This window comes from Ovis canadensis, chromosome 13 (genome assembly GCF_042477335.2).
Source record: "Ovis canadensis isolate MfBH-ARS-UI-01 breed Bighorn chromosome 13, ARS-UI_OviCan_v2, whole genome shotgun sequence".
Taxonomy (NCBI): Eukaryota; Metazoa; Chordata; class Mammalia; order Artiodactyla; family Bovidae; genus Ovis; species Ovis canadensis.
The window spans coordinates 66,489,661-66,514,536 of NC_091257.1; the positions used below are offsets into that span (position 1 = coordinate 66,489,661).

Here is a 24,876-nt window from a genome sequence, read left to right on the forward strand (position 1 = left end):
CTGTGCAGAAGATAGAGTTGAGATTCACCCTAGATACATCTACTCTGCCAGCTTCCCTGACCCCGCGACTGGCAGCTCCTGGGGACGTGGAGCCGCCAGTGCTGGAGGCGGACCTGCGGTGGGGGCCGACACATAACTAGCCAGTCTTTCCGGGGGTCCCCGGTTAGATGTGATCCCAAGCCGCCCAGTTTTTCCCGGCAGCTCCAGAGGAGGCTCTAATGATTGGTCTAGTCGTGAGTTTTGGCAGTGAGGACAAAGGAGAGTGTCAGCAATCTCCGAACCCAGTTATGGAATGCCTATTGATGGTTTGGCTAATTTGGTGCCAGTGTTTAATTGGTGTTTCTTTGATCAGGGAGGCTGAATTTGTCACTGGTTTTAACTGAGCATCTTCTAATTAGTGATAGTGCTAGTGAGCTCACTGTCCTTGACTGTGGTGGGAAGGCTGCACTCAAAAGCTAGTGGGGAGTAAGCTGTTTTTGCACCCCATCTTTCCAGGGAAGAAGTGGCCTCCAGCTTTTCATGTCACAGCTCAAGAATGCTGGCACTGCAGCCTTGAGCCCCTTCCCATACAACTCCAATCCTTCAGGCCAAGGAGCAGTAGCCGGGGGTGGGAGGGGGGTGGCAGAAAGGAGAGCCGGGCACTGAGGGCTGGGGCAGGCCAGGAGAAACATGGAAGGGAATGAGAAGACCCCAGTCCCATCTGAGAGGGATGAGGAGGGTGGGGATGTGACAAAAGTAGATCCTGAACCCCAGATAAATCTTCAGGACCCTTCCCCAGTCACTGTAGTGAATGTGTTGCATATTCTTCCCAAGTTTAGTCTGAACAGTCCTAGGCAATAGAAACAAAATGGGAGACACATAGGTAATTTAAAATTTTCTAGCAGCAGCAGTAGGCAAATTTAAAAACGTAACAAGAAACAGATGAAACTTTAATATTTTATTTAACCTAATATATTGTTTTTAATTTCAGCTTGGGAACTTTTTAATATTTTTATTTATTTGGTTATGCAAGCTCTCAATTGGAGCACGTGGGATCTTGGATCTTTGCTGTGGCATGCAGGATCTTCAGCCATGGCATGTAGGATCCAGGTCCCCAACCAGGGACCAAACCTATCACCTCTACACATTGGGAGCATGGAGTCCCAGCCACAGGGACCACCAGTCACTTCAGTCGCTCAGCCATGTCCAGCTCTTTGTGACCCCATGGACTGCAGCATGCCAGGCTTCCCTGTCCATCACCATCTCCCAGAGCCTGCTCAAACTCATGTCCATTGAGTCAGTGATGCCTTCCAATCATCTCATCCTCTGTCATCGCCTTCTCCGCCTGCCTTCCATCTTTCCCAGCATCAGGGTCTTTTCCAATGAGTCAGTTCTTCTCATGAGATGGCCAAAGTATTGGAGCTTCCACTTCAGCATCAGTTCTTCCAATGAATATTCAGGGTTGATTTCCTTTAGGATTGACTAGATTGATCTGCTTGCAATTCAAGGGACTCTCAAGAGTGTTCTCCAACACCACAGTTCAAAGGCATCAATTCTTCACACTCAGCTTTTGTTATGGTCCAACTCTCACATCCATACCTGACTACTGGAAAAACCATAGTTTTGACTAGACGGACCTTTGTCCACAAAGTAATGTCTCTGCTTTTTAATAGGCTCTCAAGGTTTGTCATAGCTTTACTTCCAAGGAGCAAGCGTCTTTTAATTTCATGGCTGCAGTCACCATCTGCAGTGATTTTGGAACCCAAGAAAATAAAGTCTGTCACTGTTTCCATTGTTACTCCATTTATTTGCCATGAAGTGATGGGACTGGATGCCATGATCTTTGTTTTTTGAATGTTGAGTGTTAAGCCAGCTTTTTCACTCTCCTCTTTCATTTTCATCAAGAGGCTCTTTACTTGCTCTTCACTTTCTGCCATAAGGGTGGTGTCATTTGTGTATCTGAGGTTACTGATATTTTTCCTAGCAATCTTGATTCCAGCTTGTGCTTCATCCAGTCTGGCATTTCGCATGATGTACTCTGCATATGTTATATAAGCAGGGTGTATATGTTATATATACAGCCTTGACATACTCCTTTCCAGTTTGGAACCAGTCCATTGTTCCATGTCCAGTTCTAACTGTTGCTTCTTGACCTGCATACAGATTTCTCAGGAGGCAGGTAAGGTGGTCTGGAATTCCCAACTCTTTAAGAATTTTCCACAGTTTGTTGTGATCTACACAGTCAAAGGCTTTGGCATAGTAAATAAAGCAGAAGTAGATGTTTTTCTGGAATTCTCTTGCTTTTTCTATGATTCCACAGAAGTTGACAATTTGATCTTTGGTTCCTCTGCCTTTTCTAAATCCAGCTTGAATATTTGGAAGTTTTCAGTTCATGTACTGTTGAAGCCTCACTTGGATAATTTTGAGCATTACTTTGCTAGTGACCACCAGGGAAGTCCCTAATGTAATGGATTTTTAAAGTTATCATTTCAACATGTTATCAATATAAAAATTATTAATGAAATGTTTTACATACTTTTTTCCTGATACTAAGCCTTCAAAGTCCAATGTGCATCTTATACACACAGCACATCTCAGTTTGGAACTGCCATATTTCAAGTGCTCAGTATGGCTACTCTAGTGGACAGTGTGTATCTATATATTCAATTGTATGCCCATATTTTTATAAATCTACAAACAGTATATAAAACAATGTTTTATACCTTGCTTTCTTTTATTTGAAGATATATTTACTCAATTCCCTAATGCTGTACATTTATTAGCTTTTAAGTGATGCAACAGATATGCACAGAATGAATTCCTAAAGAGAAATTGCTGGACAGAATGGGCTTTATTGAAATCTTCTTCTCCTTTTCCTAAATCTCATTTTCTGAAGCTGACTGTTTTTGAAGAACAGGTAGCAGATCACTTACCTCTCCCCTGTCTCCTAGTACCTCAAATAGGCCCAAGCCCGAGGTTGGTCTCTCTAACCCCAATATCCTACTTCTAGAAATTTCTTTTAAGATGATAAAAGTACATACAGATGCATGTTTATAATATTGAATAACAATGAAAAATGAAGAGTAAGCTGAGTGTCCTTCAATAGGGGCCTAGGGCAATGAGGGTGGTTCCCGTACACTGTGCAATACCTGAAGCATCTAAAGAGAACAGGCATTGGGAGAATAGGGATGCTTGAAACCCGGCAGGCCCAATAATTCTTGTTGTTCAGTCACTCAGTCATGTCTGACTCGGTGACCCCATGGACTGCAGCATGCTAGGCTTCCCTGTCCTTCACCATCTCCTGGAGCTCACTGGAATTCATGTCCATGGAGTCGGTGATGCCATCCAACCATGTCCTCCTCTGTCGTGCCCTTCTCCTCCAGCCTTCAATCTTTCCCAGCATCAGGGTCTTTTCCAATATGTCAGCTCCTTGTATCAGGAAGCCAAAATATTGGAACTTCAGCTTCAGCATCAGTCCTTCCAATGTAAATTCAGGGTTGATTTCCTTTAGGATTGACTGGTTTGATCTCCTTGCAGTCCAAGGGACTCTCAAGAGTCTTCTCCAATACCACCGTTTCAAAGTATCAATTCTTTGGTGCTTAGCTTTCTTTATAGTCCAACTCTCACATCCATACATGACTACTGGAAAAACCATAGCTTTGACTAGACAGACCTTTGTCTGCAAAATAACATCTCTGCTTTTTAATATGCTGTCTAGGTTTGTCATAGCTTTTCTTCCAAGGAGCAAGCATCTTTTAATTTCAAGGCTGCAGTCACCATCCACAGTGATTTTGGAGCCCAAAAAAATAAAGTCTGTCACTGTTTCCATTGTTACCCTATCCATTTGCCATGAAGTGATGGGACTAGATGCCATGATCTTTGTTTTTAGTTTGTTTAAATGTTGAGTGTCAAGCCAGCTTTTTCACTCTCCTCTTTCACCTTCATCAAGAGGCTTTTCAGTTCTTCTTTGCTTTCTGCCATAAGGGTTGTGTCATCTGCATATCTGAGGTTATTGATATTTCTCCCAGAAATCTTGATTACAGCTTGCGCTTCATCCAGCCCAGCATTTCACATGATGTACTCTCCATATAAGTTAAATAAGCAGGGTGACAATATACAGCCGTGATGTACTCCTTTCTCAGTTTGGAACCAGTCTGTTGTTCCATGTCCAGTTCTCTTGTTTCTTGATCTGCATACAAGTTTCTTAGGAGGAAGGTAAGGTGGTCTGGTATTCCCATCTCTTTAAGAATTTTCCACTGATTATGGAATGATTACTCATTGGGCTTTGGAAAATAGTCTCTTACAGAAAGGGTTCCTAGACTAAAAGAATTTTGAATCTCATTGATGCACATATTTATTGATATGAGAAAATATTTATAATATGGGCTAAAATATTATGCCAAGTGTGGTCCCATTAAAAACAATATGCACAGATAAGTATCCTACAAGGGTATTCTCTGAGTGGTGGAATGAATGGTAATTAAATGGTTTATCTTAAAATTTTTCTGTATTTTAAAATATCTTCCAAAGAACAGGTATAATTTTTAGACTAATTAAAAGAACATGGTAGTACAGCGGATTAGAATCTTCCAGCCAACACAGGGAACACAGGTTCTATCCCTGGTCCCAGAAGATTCCACATGCCATGGAGCAACTAAGCCCACACAACACAACTACTGAGGCCCTGTGCTCTAGAGCCCACACTCAGCAACTACTGAAGCTCATGCTATGCAAGAAGAGAAGCCACCCCAACTGGAAGCCCGTGCACTGCGATGAAGAGTAGACACCATGTGCTGCAACTAGAGAAATCCCACAGGCAGCAACCAAAACTAAACAAATAAATTTTTAAAAAATCAAGAAGTACTTAATCTGCCTTCCAATGCAGGGGATTAAAGTTCAATCTCCGCTCAGGGAATGAAGATTCCACATGCAGCAACACAACTACTGAGCTCACAGGCCTCAGCTACAGAAGTGCACATGCCTCAACGAAGAGCCCAACTTGCTCACCACAATGAAGACCCAGTGCCACCAAAAAAGAACGGAAAAGAACATGATCTCCATCTGGCCATTCCTCAAATGATTAAACATAAAGTTACCATGAGAAAAGGAGAAAAGGAAAGATATACCCATTTGAATGCAGAGTTCCAAAGAATAGTAAGGAGAGATAAGAAAGCCTTCCTCAGCGATCAATGCAAAGAAATATACAAAAACAATAGAATGGGAAAGACTAGAGATCTCTTCAAGAAAATTAGAGATACCAAGGGAACGTTTCATGCAAAGATGGGCTCGATAAAGGACAGAAATGGTAGGGACCCAACAGAAACAGAAGATATTAAGAAGAGGTGGCAAGAATACACAGAAGAACTGTACAAAAAAGATCTTCACGACCCAGATAATCACGATGGTGTGATCACTCACCTAGAGCCAGACATCCTGGAATGTGAAGTCAAGTGGGCCTTAGAAACCATCACTACGAACAAAGCTAGTGGAGGTGATGGAATTCCAGTTGAGCTATTTCAAATCCTGAAAGATGATGCTGTGAAAGTGCTGCACTCACTATGCCAGCAAATGTGGAAAACTCAGCAGTGGCCACAGGACTGGAAAAGGTCAGTTTTCATTCCATTCCAATTCCATTCCAATCCCAAAGAAAGGCAATGCCAAAGAATGCTCAAACTACCGCACAATTGCACTCATCTCACACACTAGTATAGTAATGCTTAAAATTCTCCAAGCCAGGCTTCAGCAATACATGAACCATGAACTTCCAGATGTTCAAGCTGGTTTTAGAAAAGGCAGAGGAACCAGAGATCAAATTGCCAACATCTGCTGGATCACAGAAAAAGCAAGATAGTTCCAGAAAAACATCTACTTCTGCTTTATTGATTATGCCAAAGCTTTTGACTGTGTGGATCACAATAAACTGTGGAAAATTCTGAAAGAGATAGGCATATCAAACCACCTGACCTGCCTCTTGAGAAATCTGTATGCAGGTCAGGAAGCAACAGTTAGAACTGGACATGGAACAACGGACTGGTTCCAAATAGGAATAGGAGTACGTCAAGGATATATATTGTCACCCTGCTTATTTAACTTACATGCAGAGTACATCATGAGAAACACTGGGCTGGAAGAAGCACAAGCTGGAATCAGCTTGATTCCAATCTTGGAATCAAGATTGCCAGGAGAAATATCAATAACCTCAGATATGCAGATGGTACCACCCTTATGGCAGAAAGGGAAGAAGAACTAAAAAGCCTCTTGATGAAAGTGAAAGAGGAGAGTGAAAAAGTTGGCTTGAAGCTCAACATTCAGAAAACTAAGATCATGGCATCCAGTCCCATCAGTTCATGGCAAATAGATGAGGAAACAGTGGAAACAGTGGCTGACTTTATTTTTCTGGGCTCCAAAATCACTGCAGATGGTGACTGCAGCCATGAAATTAAAAGACGCTTACTCCTTGGAAGGGAAGTTGTGACCAACCTAGACAGCATATTGAAAAGCAGAGACATTACTTTGCCAACAAAGGTCCATCCAGTCAAGGCTATGGTTCTTCCAGTGGTCATGTATGGACGTGAGAGTTGGACTATAAAGAAAACTGAGTGCCGAAGAATTGATGCTTTTGAACTGTGGTGTAGGAGAAGACTCTTGAGAGTCCCTTGGACTGCAAGGAGATCCAACCAGCCCATCCTAAAGGAGATCAGTCCTGGGTGTTCATTGGAGGGACTGATGTCGAAGCTGAAACTCCAATACTTTGGCCACCTGATGCAAAGAGCTGACTCGTTTGAAAAGACCCTGATGCTGGGAAAGATTGAGGGCAGGAGAAGGGGATGACAGAGGATGAGATGGTTGGATGGCATCACCGACTCAATGGACATGAATTTGAGGGAACTCCGGAAGTTGGTGATAGACAGGGAGGCCTGGCGTGCTGCAGTTTATGTGGTCACAAATAGTCAGACACACCTGAGTGACTGAACTGAAATACCATGAGACCCAGAAATACCACTCATATAACCCAAGAGAAATGAAAACATATATTCTTGCAAATAAGTATTTATAGCAGTTATTTATGATTGCCAAAAGGTAGAAACAACATAAATGCCCATCAAGCTGACATTTTGATAAGCAAAATGTCATAAATCTGTACAACAGAATATTATTCAGCCATAAAAAATAATGAAATCTTAATAGATGCTACATAATGGATGAATTTTGAAACATGAAACTAAGTGAAAGAAGCCAGTCATAAAAGATACATATTATATGATTCTATTCATACGAAAGGTTCAGAACAGGGAAATTTATAGATGGAAAGTAAATGAGTGGTTGTTTAGGGCTAGGCAAAGGATAGGGAGTGGATAGGGAGATAATAGCTAGAGTATGAGATTCCTTTATAAAGTGACAAAAATGTGCCATCTTTCCAATTTTCCACCTTAGGGAAGTCCACAGTCCACCTTCCTTTCTTTTGGCCCAGGCTGTTCAACGTTGCCCACCAGGCCTATACCCATTCCTCTTAGCTCATCACTATTCTTTGTGCCTCTCAGCAAACTTTTCATTTTCATTTTCAAGAACCTATAGTATTTGCTATTGAAGAAAACTTGGAAAATTCAGCAAAGTAGAAAATAAGAAAAAAGCTCAGCCACAGTGATTTCACCCAAACATCCATTGATTATAAGCCAGGATAGGTGAGGGGGTAGGAGGACATAAGTGCACATGGAAGAACCTTCCAAAATGTCGACTTGGTTTCCTGAGGATTTATGGGAAGGAGTGCTGGTGGCGCTAGTGGTAAAGAAACCACCTGCCAATGCAGGAGACATAAGAGATGCAGGTTCAATCCCTGGGTCGGGAAGATCCCTGCTATCCCCTCCAGTGTTCTTGCCTGGAGAATCCTACGGACAGAGGAACCTGGCAAGCTACAGTCCATGGGGTTGCAAAGAGTCAGACACGACTGAAGCAACTGAGCACGCACATCCTCAGCTAGGTGTACCTACATTTACTTCTGCATAGGGACCACAAACCCATTATGGGCCAAGCACTGATCTGGCTCTTATGAGAAAAAGTCTCCCAAGTTTTCTTCTGGACCTTGCAATTAGAAGGATATTTTTTATGTTGAGATGGGAGGAGGGGGGCAGGGAGAGAAACCCTCTCTAAGTAAGACATCAAATCCAGAAGCAATAAAGGAAAAAACTGACAGACCTGCCTATTTGAAAAGATTTTTTAAAATTCTCATATCTGAGATTCGTTATTTGTTGCTCAGTGGCTCAGTTGTGAGATTTCTTAGGCTAAGTTAAAGGACAGCGCCAGATTGGGAGAAAGTATTTTCAATATACAAAAAGATTTTATGTTCAGAGCATATGAAGAGTTCCCAAAAGTCAACAAAATGACAAATACAAGAGAAAAAAGGCAAAAGACATGACTAGAAAATTCTCAGGCTTCAGATGGCCAATATACATATGAAAAGAGAAATGCACACTAAAACAACACACAGCAGAGTGAATTTCCTCCTACTGTTTTAGCTGTTCCTACCAAATTTCTTGTTAGCCTTTCTTGAGCCCTTAACCTTGGAGAACCCAGGGCACTGTCTTTGGTCCTCCTTTCTGTTTTGTCTACACCCATTTCCTTGAAGCTCCAGATCCTCAGCCTATCCCTCTGGGTCACAGCCTTCCTCTCTGCCTACTCCTCATGGTACTTTAAGATTGAAAAAAACAAACAAACAAACACTACAATTCATTGTTTTAAGAACTTGTCATTTTTATGCATTTGGTGGAGGAAGAGGTTTCAGGGATTTGTATGTATGTATATATGTATGTATGCTTATGTACATACATGACATTATTTCTGTAAGTGCAAACACATACATTTATGGCTAAATGTATGGAACAGCACAGAAAGTGACCCCCTGAGATGTTATCAGTGTTTATATATGGATTGTAGGATTATCATCAAACACATTTAAAACTATAGTGTTGCTTATAAAAATAACCTAAATGTGTATCAATAGGCTTCACTGATTAATATTCAACCATAGTTGGGACAATATACAACCATTAAAAAGTTTGCAGTACTTTATCAATAAGGCAAAATTCTCATCACTTGATGCCAGGTAAAGAAGCATTTAGAAAATTCAGCAGTGGCCACTTGACTGGAAAAGGTCACTTTTCATCCCAACCCCAAGAAGGGCAATGCCAAAGAATGTTCAAACTACCCCACAATTGCACTCATTTCACATGATAGCAAGGTAATGTTCAAAATCCTTTAAGTTAGGCTTCAACAGTATGTGAACCAACAACTTCCAGATGTACAGGTTGGATTTAGAAAAGGCAGAGAACCAGAGATCAAATTGCTACCATCTGTTGGATCATAGAAAAAGCAAGAGAATTACAGAAAAACATCTACTTCTGCTTCATTGACTATGCTAAAGCCTTTGACTGTGTGATCACAACAAACTGGAAAATTCTTAAAGAAGATGGGAATACCAGACCATCTTACCTGCTTCCTGAGAAACCTGTACACAGGTCAAGTAGCAAGTTAGAACTGAATATGGAACAGTGGACTGGTTCAAAACTGGGAAAGAAGACCCTGCTTATATAACTTAATTTCACAGAGTACATCATGCGAAATGCCAGGCTGGATGAAGCAGAAGCTGGAATCAATATTTCTGGGAGAAATATCAATAACCTCAGATATGCAGATGACACTACCCTTATGGCAGAAAGAGAAGAGGAACTAAAGAGGCTCTTGATGAAGGTATAAAAGGAGAGCAAAAAAGCTGGCTTAACACTCAACATTCAAAAAACAAAAATCATGGCATCAGGTCCCATCACTTCACGGCAACTGGATGGGGTAACAGTGGAACAGTGATAGACTTTATTTTCTTAGGCTCCAAAATCACTGCAGATGGTGACTGCAGCCGTGAAATTAAGACACTTGCTCCTTGGAAGGCAAGCTATGACAAACCTAGACAGTGTATTAAAAAGCAGAGACAAAGACTCTTCAAGCGTCTTAAAAAGCAGTGACTTTGCTGACAAAGATGTGTATAGTCAAAGCTATGGTTTTTTCCAGTAGTCATGCACAGATGTGACAGTTGGACCATAAAGAAGGGTTAGTGCAAAAGAACTGATGCTTTGGTATGGTGGCCTTGGAGAAGACTCTTAAGAGAGTCCCTTGGACTGCAAGATCAAACCAGTCAATCCTAAAGGAAATCAACCCTGAATATTCATTGGAAGTTAAATGAATGATGCCAAATCTGAAGCTCCAATACTTTGGCTACCTGATGCAAAGAGCTGACTCATTGGAAAAGACCCTGATGCTGGGAAAGATGAAGGCAGGAGCAGGGGGAAGACAGAGGAGAAGATGGTTGGATGGCATCACCGACTCGATGGACATAAGTTTGAGCAAACTCGGGGGAGACAGTGAAGGACCAGGGAAGCCTGGTGTGCTGCAGTCCATGCGGTCGCAAAGGGCTGAGCGACTCAATGACTGAACAACAAAAAAGCAACAGGAGATGCCAATATATGCCTACGATTCATTTTATGCGATAAATTTTTTAAAAGAAAACTACATGTGCCTAGAGATGAGACTGGAAGAAAAGGTATCCAACCGTGAGCTGTGCATCTCTCCAGGTGTTGGGATGAAAGGTGCTTTTTTAGTTTCCATTATTTTTCAGTTTCCGAAAAAAAAAAAAAGGCGGGCTATTTCTACCTTAATAAAACAAAAAAAGACAAAATACAGTTGTTATTCTTTGTAAACTGCAAATCTCTGCCCACCCGGCGCAAAGGCCGGGCACACAGCCGCGGCCCTCACGGCAGCCAGTGGGTCACCAGACCCCACAGCGCTGGCCTTTCCGGCAGGCCGAAGCGCCCCCGCGCGGTCTGTCCCGGGCGGCGGGGAGAGGGGTGGGCGCGGAGGGCTGGAGGCGGTGCCCGGCGTCCCCGCGCTTCCCGCGAGATCCCGCTCCGCCCGCTCCGCCCTGCTCGCCGCGCTCCCGGCTCCCCGCTCCCCGCGCCGCGACACTTCCTGTCTTCAGCTCCCGCGCCGCCCGCCCGCGCCCGCGCCCGCGCCTGCCGCCTGCCGCCCACCGCCCGGCGCCGCGCCCGCCGGCGCCCCCGAAGGTGCCCCCGGCCAGGCCGGGTCGCCGCCCCGCCCGCCGCCCCGCGAGCCGCTTTGTCTCGGGCGGGGCGCGCGGGAGAGGCCGCCAGGTGCCCCCCGCCGCGGGCCCGGGCCCCCCGCCCCGGGGTGGCGGCGGTGGCGCCGGGCCCCGGGGCGGGGGGCGCGCCGGGATGGGCCCCAAGCGGCGGCAGCTGACGTTCCGGGAGAAGTCACGGATCATCCAGGAGGTAGAGGAGAACCCGGACCTGCGCAAGGGCGAGATCGCGCGGCGCTTCAACATCCCACCGTCCACGTTGAGCACCATCCTGAAGAACAAGCGCGCCATCCTGGCGTCGGAGCGCAAGTACGGTGTAGCCTCCACCTGTCGCAAGACCAACAAACTGTCCCCTTACGACAAGCTCGAGGGGCTGCTCATCGCCTGGTTCCAGCAAATCCGCGCCGCTGGCCTGCCGGTCAAGGGCATCATCCTCAAGGAGAAGGCGCTGCGTATAGCCGAGGAGCTGGGCATGGACGATTTCACTGCCTCCAACGGCTGGCTGGACCGCTTCCGCCGGCGCCACGGGGTAGTGTCCTGCAGCGGGGTGGCCCGCGCCAGGTCGCGCAGCGCTGCCCCCCGGACCCCAGCGGCGCCCGCCAGCCCTCCCGCAGTGCCCTCGGAGGGCAGCGGTGGGGGTACCACGGGCTGGCGCGCTCGGGAGGAGCAGCCACCGTCGGTGGCCGAGGGCTACGCTTCCCAGGACGTGTTCAGCGCCACTGAGACCAGTCTGTGGTACGACTTCCTGCCCGACCAAGCGGCGGGGCTGTGTGGCAGTGATGGACGGGCACGCAGGGCCACCCAGCGCCTGAGTGTCCTGCTGTGTGCCAACGCCGATGGTAGTGAGAAGCTGCCCCCACTTGTGGCTGGCAAGTCGGCCAAACCCCGTGCAGGCCAAGCTGGCCTGCCCTGTGACTATACCGCCAACTCTAAGGGTGGTGTCACCACCCAGGCTCTGGCCAAGTACCTGAAGGCCCTGGACACCCGCATGGCTGCAGAATCTCGCCGAGTCCTGCTGCTGGCTGGCCGCCTGGCTGCCCAGTCCCTGGATACCTCGGGCCTGCGGCATGTGCAGCTGGCCTTCTTCCCACCAGGCACCGTGCAGCCGCTGGAGCGTGGCGTGGTCCAACAGGTGAAGGGCCACTACCGCCAGGCTATGCTGCTCAAGGCCATGGCAGCGCTAGAGGGCCAGGATCGCTCAGGCCTGCAGCTGGGCCTCATGGAGGCCCTGCACTTCGTTGCTGCGGCTTGGCAGGCTGTGGAACCTTCGGACATAGCTGCCTGCTTTCGTGAGGCTGGCTTTGGGGGTGGCCCTAATGCTACCATCACTACTGCCCTCAAGAGTGAGGGAGAGGAAGAGGAGGAGGAGGAGGAGGAAGAAGAGGAAGAGGAGGGTGAAGGGGAGGAGGAGGAGGAGGAAGATGGTGAGGAGGAGGAGGAAGCGGGGGAAGGAGAGGAGCTTGGGGAGGAAGAGGAGGTAGAAGAGGAGGGTGATGTTGATGACAGTGAGGAAGAGGAAGAGGAAGAGGAGGAAGAGAGCTCCTCTGAGGGCTTGGAGGCTGAGGACTGGGCCCAGGGTGTAGTGGAGGCTGGTGGCAGCTTCGGAGGTTATGGTGCCCAGGAGGAGGCCCAGTGCCCTACCCTCCATTTCCTGGAAGGTGAGGAGGACTCTGAGTCAGACAGTGAGGAAGAAGAGGAAGATGATGATGAGGATGAAGATGATGAAGATGATGAGGAGGAGGATGATGAGGTGCCTGTACCCAGCTTCGGGGAAGCCATGGCTTACTTTGCTATGGTCAAGAGGTACCTCACCTCCTTCCCCATTGATGACCGTGTGCAAAGCCACATCCTCCACTTGGAACATGATCTGGTTCACGTGACCAGAAAGAACCATGCCAGGCAGGCAGGAGTTAGGGGTCTTGGACATCAAAGCTGAACCACTGAGCTTAGCCATGCCCCTGACCTGGATGTGGCAGCACCAGGGCAGAGGACTCTCTGGGCAGCTGCTGTGGATGGAGCCAGAGTGGGGAACCCCACATCCTTTAGTGATATTCTCCTGGCCCTGTGACAGGCCCAGTCACCTCTGTAGGGCCTGGGGCTGGCATCAGCCTCACTGCCTGCTTTTTGCCTCTTTTTCAGAATCCTCTTTCCTCCCCAGTTGCCCCTGGGCATGGGGGACTAGGTGGGGAGGATGGGGAGCTGTCCGGTGCTACCACACCGTGCCATCAGTGGACTAGGCCACAGTAGCAGCCAGGGATGGACCCTGGAAGCTCCTGGCCAGAGAGTGCCTCTCCCCTCTGCCATCCACACCAGGTCTTTGGTGGTGGGGGGGACCCCAAAGCCATTCTGGGAAGGGCTCCAGAGAAAAGTCCAGCCTAGGACCCCACAAGGCTGGCAGCCCCACATCCCTGTCCCCAGGCCACCTTGAGAAGCACAGTCTAACCACAGGCTCCTAGGCCTGCCTCAGCCTGCTTCCCCACTTCCCAACCCCTTCCTCTGGCCCAGTCCATGTTACTTTGGCCCTTGATTTTCTTTCAGATTGGAGGTTCTCAAGAGGCCCTCCAGAGGAGTGATAATGGGCACTTCCCTTGTGGGCAGCTGCAGGCCCCATGCCTCTCCTCCCTCTCTGGCAGGGCCCTATCCTGGGCAGGGGGCCTGGGGCTGGGCCCAGAGTCCAGCCATCCAGCTGCTCCTTTCCCAGTCTGAATTCAATAAATCTGTCTGCCCCCCTTTTGTGGGAGTGGACGTTTTAACAGCCAAGGGTGCATCCTTCATGGTCTGGGCTTGCGTCTGTCTTGGGGACACTTCGTTTCCCTGTTCCGTTTGATCCTTGCTCTGGTGGGACAAATGTTGAGAGAGTGGCTATAGCCCAGGCCCTGACCAGGGTGAGGGACAACATCTGTATTTAAACGTTGCCTAATCTGCCTGCCTCCTTAAGTGCAGGAGACTTAGAGTTGGGTTCAATCCCTGGGTCGAGAAGATCCCCTGGAAGAGGCAATGGCACCCCACTCCAGTATTCTTGCCAGGAGAATCCCATGGACAGGGGAGCCTGTCATGCTGCAGTCCATAGAGTTGCAAAGAGGCGGACATGACTGAGTGAGCACAGGCTTGGGGGCAGGAGGGATCTTCAATGCACCAATGCCTGGGGGTGGGTTTGAGGAAGCTGGGCCTTGCAGTACTTAGAAGCTTTGGGTCAGTTGGCTAGGATAGAAGGGAGGGAGCCAACAGTCCCTGGAGGGCCAAGTTAAGCTAGGTGCCTGGGAACTAGGCTTATCAAGGCCCATAAGAAGATCCTTGCAGGAGAGGGGCAGGAGGGCAGAAAGAAAAGAATGTTGGGGGCAGCTCCTGTGGTCCAGGTTGGAGTTGCAGGGGTATCCCTTGTATGGTGCCTTAAGAGGGGAGTCGTCTACACCTTTCAGTGTTTGGCATCTCCAGTCCTGGTGGCTATCCTTGGAAACAGTGGCAGGGTAGAGGTGAAATTGCTGGGGACACTTTGCACCCTGAAGAGGTTGAGGATGTCAACCACTCCCTGTGTGGTACCCTCTAGAGGGCCCCCCATCCACAGGTAAGACAGCCTGCTCTGCTGATCCTACCTGCCTTTTCTCACCCCTCCCAGGCCCTTCCTCACTGAGGCCCTCAGGCCCCAGTGGTTCCAGTGAGGGGAGGGCCTAAGCTTGAGCAGGCTGGCAGCTCTGGGCCCCAAACCGGTTTTCCCACCTTGCCTGAGGCTGGCACATCACCCCTCTGTTTCCCTGCCCCCACCTCGTTGCAGTTCCTCCTCTCTCCACCCTGGAATGTGGGGGGTGGGGGGCACTTATCCACATCATCTTTTTAAACCAGAAGGTGGAGGGCTGTTCCACACTTTCCCTTCCACACCTCTGGCACTCAGGGATTCCTTCCAGGCCTTGAAGGCTTCAGAACTAAGTGAGAGCAAAAAGCACCTGGGATTCTCATCCCCACCCTGGCCCACGTCTAGTCCCCATCTGAGGTCTGGAGGATGAGAAAAAGAAGCCCAGTCTACCCCCTCGCCTGTTCTGGAGTAAATGGGCGGGAGCAGTAGCCTTCTCCCTAGGTGCCACTGGCCCATCCAAGTCCCTCACCTCAAATACCAACAAGGCAAATTCCTCCATTTGTCTGCTGCCAACAAGAATGCCTCTTGCTGGAACTGAGATCATGTCTTTAATGATAACACCAATCAACATGAATAGGGCTCTTCCTGTGTGCCAGGCTCTGTGCTAAACACTTTAAATACTCACAAAGCTCCTGTGAGGGGACTTACTTCCCTGGTGGTCCAGTGGCTAAGAGCAGGTCTCTGGTCAGGGAACTAGATCCTACAGGCTGCAACTAAGTTTCATGCTGCAACTAAAGATCCTGCTTGCCTCAACGAAGATAGAAGATCCCCCCCAGGCTGCAACTAAGACCCGACACGTCCAAATAAATAAAATATTCTTTAGAAAAGAAACCCGTATGAGGTAGGTAAAACCATGAGAAAACATGTACAGAAAAGTGCCCAAAGCCAAATCACTAGTCTGTGGCAGAAGCAAGCTCTCTTCCCCAGGCTGATTTAAGTGTCCCTTCACTAAGACATTCCTAGCCCTGTTTTCCTAAAGGAGCTGGTTACTGACTCAGTTTCTAACTTGTAGAATAATAGCTCTTGGAGATGAACGGTGTAGAAGTGTCTACAGGAGCTGAAGCTCCCGTTCTTACAACTAACTCCTGTTCCGCCAGTCCCAAAATACAGATCTGTAAATATCCTTCCCATTCTCCCTATTACTCCTTTGGGACAAATAGATGAGAACCATATCCATTTGATGAAGAAAGAAAAAGGGTTAAGGGTTTAAATGACCTGCAAAGACACTGATCTTGAGGTCTGGTTCTCTCCCTGGGAATCTGGGTTACATGTTAAATGCCCCACCAGGACACTACTGGGGGTGGGGGTGTAAGGGGCAGTGGTATGGAGATGGCCCTATGAGCACAGAGCTTTAAGGAGGGACCTGGCAAGGACTGTCACACAGCCTTCCACAGTCCAGATGTGAACCAGCTGGTGACTAACAATGGACCCCCAGATAAAGCTGACAAAACACTGGGCTGCTGCCTTCACTTGGGACTAATTGCTAAAGGACCCTGACGGGGATCCTTGTTCTGAAGACACTGATGCAAGGATTCTGGAGGCCTGGTTGTCTTCGGCAGTTCCCAGAGTGGGCCAGTGTCTGGTCAGCATTTGGCAGAAGTGGTTTCTTGGGAGGCGGGGAAGAGAAACCGCCTTTTCAAAGTGAGGCCTGAAAGGGGTAGCGGCGGGGTGGGGACTACAACTCCCAGAAGTCCCTGCTCCCCGGCGAGTCAGTTTCGGTTGCCATGGTTTCAGAAAACAATATGGCCGCTCCCAGCTGGGACGTGAGTCTGGGTTAGAGACGCGGCGGCGGATCTGGGTCGCAGCAGTGGCGAGAGAAGAGGGTCTTGAGGGCTCATGAGGTTGGCCCTGGACGCTATACAACTGGAACGGCTTGACCTTTCCGAGGGCGCCAATGGCGGGCAGCGTGGATGAGGAAGCACTGCACCAACTGTATCTGTGGGTAGACAACATCCCTCTGTCCCGGCCCAAGCGAAATCTGTCCCGGGACTTCAGTGATGGAGGTGTGTGCTCCAACGTGTGTAAGTGTGTCCGCACGCACGCCTGGGTATGTCCTGCATGTCTTTGTGTCAACGCCTTCTGTCCTGTATGTACGTGTGTACAGGGTCTATGTGAATACATGTCTCTTGGTGTTTGTGTGCTTGTGGCAGAGGGGTTAGATGTGGGGGTGTCCAACTATCTCCTGAGATTTCAATTGTGGACGTGTGCATCTGTGGGAATGTGAACATGTGTATGTCCATATTTATGTATACATGTTCTGTGTTTATGTTCATGTTTATGTGTGTGGGGTGTGTTGTGTCTGTGTATTTGTCTATGACTCCTTCCCTGGAATTTAATGACTAAGATGTGTATTTGTGCATCTGTGTGTGTGTGTGCACGTGCTTATTCCTGAATTTTATATGTCTTGTGGGAGTCTGAGCATGTGTTTGTTCATATGCAAGTTGATATGTTCTGTCCTATATGTAAGAATGGGGGTGTTGTGTGCATGTGTTTCTTTGTGATTGTTTAGGTGTCTGTGTGTTGAAGACCCTCTCCTGGGATTTTAATGACAGAAGTATGCATTTCCCTGTGTGTATATTGATACATATGTGACACTTTGTGTTTCCATGTATATGTGTGTTGGTAACTGTCTCTTGGGACTCTGGTGATGGCCCTATGTGTCTGTGTGTGTTTCTACATCTCTGTATCATTGTGTGTGTGTGTGTGTGTATTTATGTCAATTCCTAGGATGAGGCCCCAGCCTCCTGAAGGTTTTCTTGGAGACTCATTCTCTAATAGGGGACTAGAGACCTTAGTTTTCAGATGCCCTGAGTTAATGGCAAAGAGATGAAGCTCCTCTGGAGAATCTGTCTCTGGCTGATCACTGTTCTTGGTCTCTTACCTCCCCTCCATATATCCTTCCCCTTTCCACATTTCTACCTCTTCTCTTGGCCCCACCACTCTGCCACCCCTGATTCTCCCACCCCACCCATTCCTTCTCCCTCTTCCTTCTTCCTTACCCATCTCTACACCTTCCATGTCTGCTCCCACCTCCTCTCTCTCAGTCCTGGTAGCAGAGGTCATCAAGTTTTACTTCCCCAAGATGGTGGAGATGCACAATTATGTCCCTGCCAACTCTCTCCAGCAGAAACTGAGCAACTGGAGTCACCTGAACAGGTAACAGAATACCTGGGCACACTAGTGGGATCTCTAGCCCCTAGCCTAGGATCCGAGGAAGGGTTGCCCAGCCCTTCTATCTCCTATGGTCTCCACAGTCCAGGCTGGTGGCTGGGGTGGGGAGGACAATGCAGACAGAATCTATCTGGTAACAATATCAAGGGACTCTTCTCTGGAGGAGGTGACAAGGATCCTTGAGACATACATGCTCTGGGCTCAGGTTGGGTGCCCTTCCGTTCCCCCAGGGCTGTGCACTGAAGGGCTACCACTGCTGCATCTCCTTCCTTCCCCCAACCCCTCACATCATCCACCCAGGAATCAGTCCACCATCCCTGTGTCTACCCCCAGGAAGGTGCTGAACAAACTGAACTTCTCTGTACCAGAGGACGTGATGCGCAAGATAGCACAGTGTGCCCCAGGTGTGGTGGAGCTGGTGCTCATTCCACTGAGGCAGCGCCTGGAGGAGCGTCAGAGACGTAGGAAGCAGGGCATCGGCTCCTTACAGGTGCCTCCTTACTCCAGCTTCTTGCACTGTTCTAGTGGAGTTTCCCAGGCAGCAGAAAGCTCTGCCTCAGTGACAAGTGTGGGAGAAGGGTGCCTGGCTAAAGGGAGCCCACAGCGGGAGGGATGTCCTTGGGAGTGGGCAGCCCAAGTTCACTGCAGACTCTGGGTGGTTCTTACAGGAGCTGGCTCCCCAGGATGGCACTGACTACATAGATGTGGGTAAGGTAGCCTTTACTTGCCTTCCCTTCCAGGAAGAGCTTTTCTCCTGTCCTTCCTTCCCGCGGGGGAAGGGGTGGAACTATGGGGAGGGGCAAGACAGGAAAATAGGACTCCTTCAGGGTTATTCCTATACTTGCCTTGTCTCAGGTTTGTCCCAGAAGGCCCGAGGGGAAGGTGTCCCAGACCCCCAGGGACGGGGGCAACTCAGGTAAGGAAGCTGGGAGCTCCTGACCTTACCAAGCCTGATATTCTCTCTACCTGGGAGGGGAGGGTGAGGGTTGCATCTGGAAAGGTAGGGAAGTCAGGGATGAAGGGATTTCAGGGACAGTGGGAGAGAGGGAAGGCTTGGTTGAGCGACACTGAAAGGGTGATGGTGGGGTCTGAGATCCAAGCCTCAGCTAAGCTGCCTCTCACCCCAGGGAGGGCCGACTGCCTGTGCCCCGGCCTCCAGGGGACAGCCAGGCGCTGCAGAGCGACCCGAGCTTCGTCCTCCAGATCGCTGAAAAGGAGCAGGAGCTGTTGGCCTCGCAGGAGACCGTGCAGGTGAAGGCGCACTGGGAGGGAGCCGGGGAATTGAGGCCTGGGAAGATGGGCAGGGGGCAGCAGGCCACTGGGCTTGACTTCTGTGTGGCTTGGCCTAGGTCCTGCAGATGAAGGTGAGACGCTTGGAGCACTTGCTCCAGCTCAAGAACGTGCGCATAGAAGACCTCTCCCGGAGGCTCCAGCAGGCAGAGCGTAAGCAGCGGTGAGCCTGAGAGATGCCCCCTTATCCGCCAGAGCCCAGATGTAGCAACTGACGCACCCACCTCGAAGGGCAGACGAATGGGCGGGCGGAGCCAGTTGCTCCAGTGAGCCTCCTGGGACACAAGCGCCCCCTTGGGGTGTGAGTGAGCTTGGGGGGGCAGTGGGACAGGAACCTTCCAAGCGGAGCCCAGGAACTGAGCCACTCCTTCCACTCCATCTGGGTCAGGAGAATGGACCGCTTTCCAGAACCCAGAAGCCACATGCAGAGACCTGGCATGCACCCCAAATCAGTGCTTGACACCAGGGACTCTGCCTTGGTGCTCCCAGTGCTGGGCCCTAGGGGGTGGTCCTCTAGCTTGGTCCACACCCCTAGAACCGGGTCCCCACCCAGCTCTGGTGACAGCAGTGTCTACATCCAGGCTAGTTCTCTGTACCATGGGTCAAAGGGGAGGCTGTCCAAGACAGCTGAGGGGCTTCCTTGCCCTTCCTGGGCACTCACCTGGGACCCAGCTGAAGGCTGGAGAACACAGCAGCTGAAGAGGAAGGGGTGAGGTGTGAGCTCAGCCATAGACTGTGCCTTCCAGTTGCCCTCCCCTCCCACAGCATATGTTGAGAATGTTTGGGGGATGTGGAGCTGAGTTGTTCCCATTAAAGTTATGGTATCCTTCCTGTGCCTGCTTTCTGTTCTCTGAGGGAAGTGAGTTCCTGTCCCCCTTGTGTTATCCCCACCCCTTAAGTGAAAGAGCCTTGTGGGCCCAGGCTGGGGCTCAACTCTTGGGGAGCTGGACCCTGCAGTGGCCACTTCTTGGTAGGAGGTTGGTTTTGTGCACTAGGACTGCCTGACTTCTCTTAGAAGTCTAACTCTTAACTAAGTCAGGCCTTAGACTGACCCCCAGACTTACGCTGTCTTCCAACATTGCCCAAACCCAAGCACAAATCCAGGCTTCCGATTCTTCCCAAATGTAGCCACAGAGTCACCCTCAACCTTGCTTATGGACTCACCCCTAAATGTGTATGACTTCTGACCCTGCCCACAGACTGACCCCAAGTTCTGTGGACCAAGACCAAGCTTGACTCCCAACCCTGACCAAGATACCATGGCCCTGGTGTGACCTTAACTTTGATCATTACACTGCCAGTAACATTGAAGATTTGAATATCCTGAGACCCCACAATTCTATTCCTAGGTATATATTCAGCATCACTTCAGTTCAGTTGCTCAGTCGTGTCTGACTCTTTGTGACCCCATGGACTGTAGCACACCAGGCCTCCCTGTCCATCCATAACTCCTGGAGCTTGCTCAAACTCATGTCCATCAAGTCGGTGATCCCATCCAACCTCTCATCCTCTGTCATCCCCTTCTCCTCCTGCCTTCAATCTTTCCCAGCATCGGGGTCTTTTCCAGTGAGTCAGTTCTTCACACCAGGTAGCCAAAGTATTGGAGCTTCAGCTTCAGCATCAGTCCTCCCAATGAATATTCAGGGTTGATTTCCTTTAGGATTGACTGGTTTGATCTCCTTGCAGCACAAGGGACTCTCAAAAGTCTTCTCCATATCCAGCATATCCAGCATATTCAGCATATCCAGGGAAAACTTAAGTTCCTGTGTTTTGTGACATGTGTACTGCGATGTTCATATCAACACTCCTTGTAATAGCAGAACTGAAAAGAACTCCTATTAATTCTCCCATTACAAACTTAGTGACTTGAACAGCACACATTTATTACCTCATATTTTCTGTGAGTGAAGAGTCCAGGCATGGCTTAGTTGGAGCCTCTGGTTCAGGGTTTTTCACAAGGCTGCAGTCAAAGTGTTGGCCAGAGCTACCATCTCATCTGAAAACTGGGGAAAGATTGACTTCTGAGTTCAGTTGGTTGTCGACAGTTAAGTTCTTTGTGGGCTGACAGACTGAGGATTTGTTTTTTGCTGGCTATTGACTGGTGGCTGCCCGCATTTCCTTGCCATGTGACCATCCCCAGTATGATAGCTTACTTTATCAAAGCCAACAAGGGAGTTAATGGAGTCTGTTAGCAAGAGGGAAGTTATAATCTTATCTAATGTAATCGCAGAAGTGACATCCATCACATTTGTGGTAGTCCATTTATTAAAAATCATTAGACTGACTTCCCTGGTGGTCCAGTGGTTAAGAATCCACCTTTCAATGCAGGGGACTCAGGTTCAATCCCTGGTCAGGGAAGGAGCCCACAAGCTGCAGAGCAACTAAGCCTGGGTGCCACAAATAGAGAGCCCGTACTCTGCAACAAAGATCCTATGGGCTGCATCTAAGATCCAAGGCAGCAAAATAAATAATTCATTAAGTCCAGCCCACTTTCAAGGGGAGAGGTACACATAGGTGTGAAAATCAAGAGGCAGGGATAACTGGGAGCCATTTAGAAGCTCATGACCATGAAGATGAAGAAACAATGAAAGGATAAAGTCGAGAATAGTGTTATTTCTGAGAGAAAGCAGAAGACTTATTCTATTGTTGATGGACAAATGGGTGGTTTCCAGTTGGGGGCTATTACAAATGATGCTGCCACAAAGATCTGTATGCATGTCTTTTGATGTGTAATTAAGAGTGGAATTGGTGGGTCACAGGGTTGGCATTTATCAGCTCTATTAGATACTGCCAAGCAGTTTTCCAATGAGGTTATATTGTTTAATTTTTATTAAAAAGAATGAAGTCCAAGGAATTCCCTGGCAGCCCAGTGGTTAGGACTCCAGGTTTTCACTGACAAGGGTGCAGCTTCAGCCCCTGCTTGGGGGAACCAAGATCCCACAAGCTGGGCTGTACAGCCAAAAAAGGAAGAAAAAGGAAAAAAAAAAAATAATGGAGTCCAGAAAACCATGTGTTTGAAGCTGGAGTGGATGCTTTACATATGCTCAATCTGTTCTCCTAACCTGGAGTTGCTCATAAATCCTCCCTTGCTGGCTCACCCTATTCTTGGTACACAGGCTGTTGGACTTTGAGGGGGGGCAGTTGGGTACCTTCTACCCTGACTTCCTCCTGGCATGAAGAGTCTCATTTCCTCCTGGAGGCTTTCTGGAACCATCTGCACTTGCACCGTGGTTTTGGGGCCTTCCCTGGGAGCGTGTAATATCCCCAGATATGGAAAGCTCTGTATTGCAGGTCCTCCCAACTGGCCAGTTAGCCAGACTGCCTAGTGCCTGGGAATGTGAGGAATGTTTGGCAGGGACAGGAGATCACAGTTCTTTTTGTCTTTTATTTCCCACCCTAAACTGTAAGTGCCTTTAATTCCAGAGCCTTGCACAGTAACTTGCTAGTCACATACACTTAGTAAATAGTTATTGAAAGGAGGTGACAATTAAAAGTCCCAAGGGAAAGAAAAGAAATTATACAGTTAGGTGTTAGTCTATATGTCTGAAAGAGTCCATACCAGGGATGATTTTCAGAAGCTGACTAGAAAAATATAAAACAGGAAGGCCTTAACCTGGTCTTGAAGGGAGGGTAGTTTTGCCTATGAGAGGAGGGAAGGTAGTGTAAGGAGGGGATCATAAATTCAGATGTCTACATAGACCCAGAGGTAAAATAAATGTCAGGAAATAGGGACTGGTGAGGACTATGGTAAATCGAGGTGTCAGCCTTTGGTGCCAGGCTAGAATTGAATCCATGTTGTTCAGTCAATAAGAGGAAGAGGAAGCAGAGAAGGAGGAAGAATTAGACTTTTTTTCAAGAGTTTAGTTTTTTTTTAATTAATGTATGGCTGCATTGGGTCTTCCCTCCTGTGTGTAGGCTTTTAGTTGCCCTGAGCAGGGGCTACTAGTGGTGCAAGGGTTTCTCAGTGCAGTGGCTTCTGTTGTTGCGGAGCAGCACGGGCTCTAGGTGTGGGGGCTTCAGTAGTTGCAGCACCCAGGCTCAGTAGCTGTGGCCCAGGCTCAGTTGCCTTGAGGCATGTGGAATCTTCCCAGACCAGGAATCGAACTGTGTCCCCTGCATTGGCAGGTGGGTTCTTAACCACTGCACCACCAGGGAAGTCTGAATTAGAATTTTTTAAAGCCCATATGTGTAGGGAACTAGGTATAAGGAAGGTTGAGAAGTGCTTGCAAACAAGACTCTCAACCAGGGCTGAACATTCTTGCAAACGAGATGTTCAGCTAAGAATCCTGTTTGTTCCCATGGGAAAAGAACATTTCTTGCACACAAGGATGTTTCTCTGATTCCTCAAAAGGAACAGACCCAGGGACAAAACGGATTCTAAGTTGATAAGGAAGTTCCCCAAAACAAAGTCTTAGCAGCAGTAAATAAGTCAAGGTAAAGGTTATCTCGCCCTGCGCCTGCGCACTGTATAGTCTCTGAATCATAGTGCTTGGCAGCTTGCCCTGTAGGGGGTTGTGCAAGGGATATAAAATAAAGCAGCTGTAAGAAGCAAGTGTTAAAATATAAAGATTCAAACCACTCTGCAGTGTTGGTGTTTCATTCCATCACCAGCACATATGGACTAAACAAAATATCTATAGCTTACACATTGTCTGCTACCTTGAAGAACAGACATAGGACTGCAACTGAAGGCGGGACAAGTGGGGCACATGGACTGGTGGGGTTGGGTAAAGAGAAAGCATCTGGCAAGAGTAGATGGGCTGAGATCAGAATGTGGAAATCTCCTGATGACGGTCATCTCAAACACCAGAGGGTTCACGTTTCACCCAAAATGACGCTAAGAAGTTTGAGGTTTTTCTGGACACTCCCAGAGCACTGAGCGCTTTGAAGCAGGGTAGGATTCACTGGAAATGATAGCTCAGGAAGATCTGTCAACAATGTGTTAACCAGGGACCAGAAGATAGGTTAGGGGTCACAGGGATCCAGCAGAGGGTAGGAGCCTTGGAGGTTCCCCAGAGGCAGTGACCGCGGTCTTTCTGAAAAGCTGGCCTTCAGCCGCCCATACCATCTCTCTCCTAGTTATGCTGTTAGAAGGGTTCAATCCCCTCGGGTACTTTAGGGACCCTGATCCAGCCAGCGAAATGCGGAGGGGGGTGTTGTTTGTTCAAGGACATGTAGGCGGAGCAGTGGCTAGAACCCTTAAAGATCCGACGGCTACGTTTCTGCTCCGAAGGTTCTGTGCAGGTGCGCACCCTGGGACGCAGAGCTAGGCGCATCCTTCTGACATTGCGACTGCCTCCATAGAGACAGCAGAGGCTGTGGTCCCCGCAGGCGCCTGCAGAGGTTCTCCCAACCCCCACCCCGTGAGGCCTTCTTTGTTCTGATGCATTTCAGGGCCAGCCGGGCGCCCAAGATGTGTCTCAGATCCTCAAGGGGGCATTCCTCCGAGGCAGGGAGATGAGACGGAAGAGGAAGATGCCGAAACCAGAGATCGCAGAGCGAGAATGGAGGGTTCTTCTGCTCCAGGACAGGACCCAGCGATACCCGTATCAACGGCCAGGCGGGCTTGGAAGCCTAGGGGAAAAGTCAACCTTCAGGTGCCCCACCTAACTCTGAGCCCCACCTTATGGCCACTCCAGGGGGCAGAACCCAAGGAACGCCCCTT

At 48.7% G+C, this 24,876-nt stretch overlaps 2 protein-coding genes across 5 annotated transcripts; both read left to right on the forward strand.

Moving 5' to 3' along the window:
* The first annotated feature begins 10,990 nt into the window (after positions 1–10,990).
* On the forward strand, positions 10,991–13,879 carry CENPB (centromere protein B). The gene has a single exon (XM_069548075.1). The coding sequence runs from the start codon at positions 11,256–11,258 to the stop codon at positions 13,053–13,055; it is 1,800 nt and encodes a 599-aa protein (XP_069404176.1). The 5' UTR covers positions 10,991–11,255; the 3' UTR covers positions 13,056–13,879.
* A 1,675-nt stretch (positions 13,880–15,554) lies between these two features.
* On the forward strand, positions 15,555–20,040 carry SPEF1 (sperm flagellar 1). Of its 4 annotated transcripts, none has more exons than XM_069548077.1 (8): positions 15,555–16,771; positions 17,795–17,906; positions 18,255–18,411; positions 18,590–18,629; positions 18,777–18,837; positions 19,049–19,172; positions 19,271–19,374; positions 19,600–20,040. In XM_069548077.1, the coding sequence occupies exons 1-8, from the start codon at positions 16,645–16,647 to the stop codon at positions 19,922–19,924; spliced, it is 1,050 nt and encodes a 349-aa protein (XP_069404178.1). In that variant the 5' UTR covers positions 15,555–16,644; the 3' UTR covers positions 19,925–20,040. The 4 variants fall into 4 exon arrangements, with proteins under 4 accessions (XP_069404178.1, XP_069404179.1, XP_069404181.1 ...); XM_069548078.1 differs by having other exon boundaries at positions 15,555–16,753; XM_069548079.1 differs by having other exon boundaries at positions 16,493–16,797.
* Positions 20,041–24,876: the final 4,836 nt, after the last annotated feature.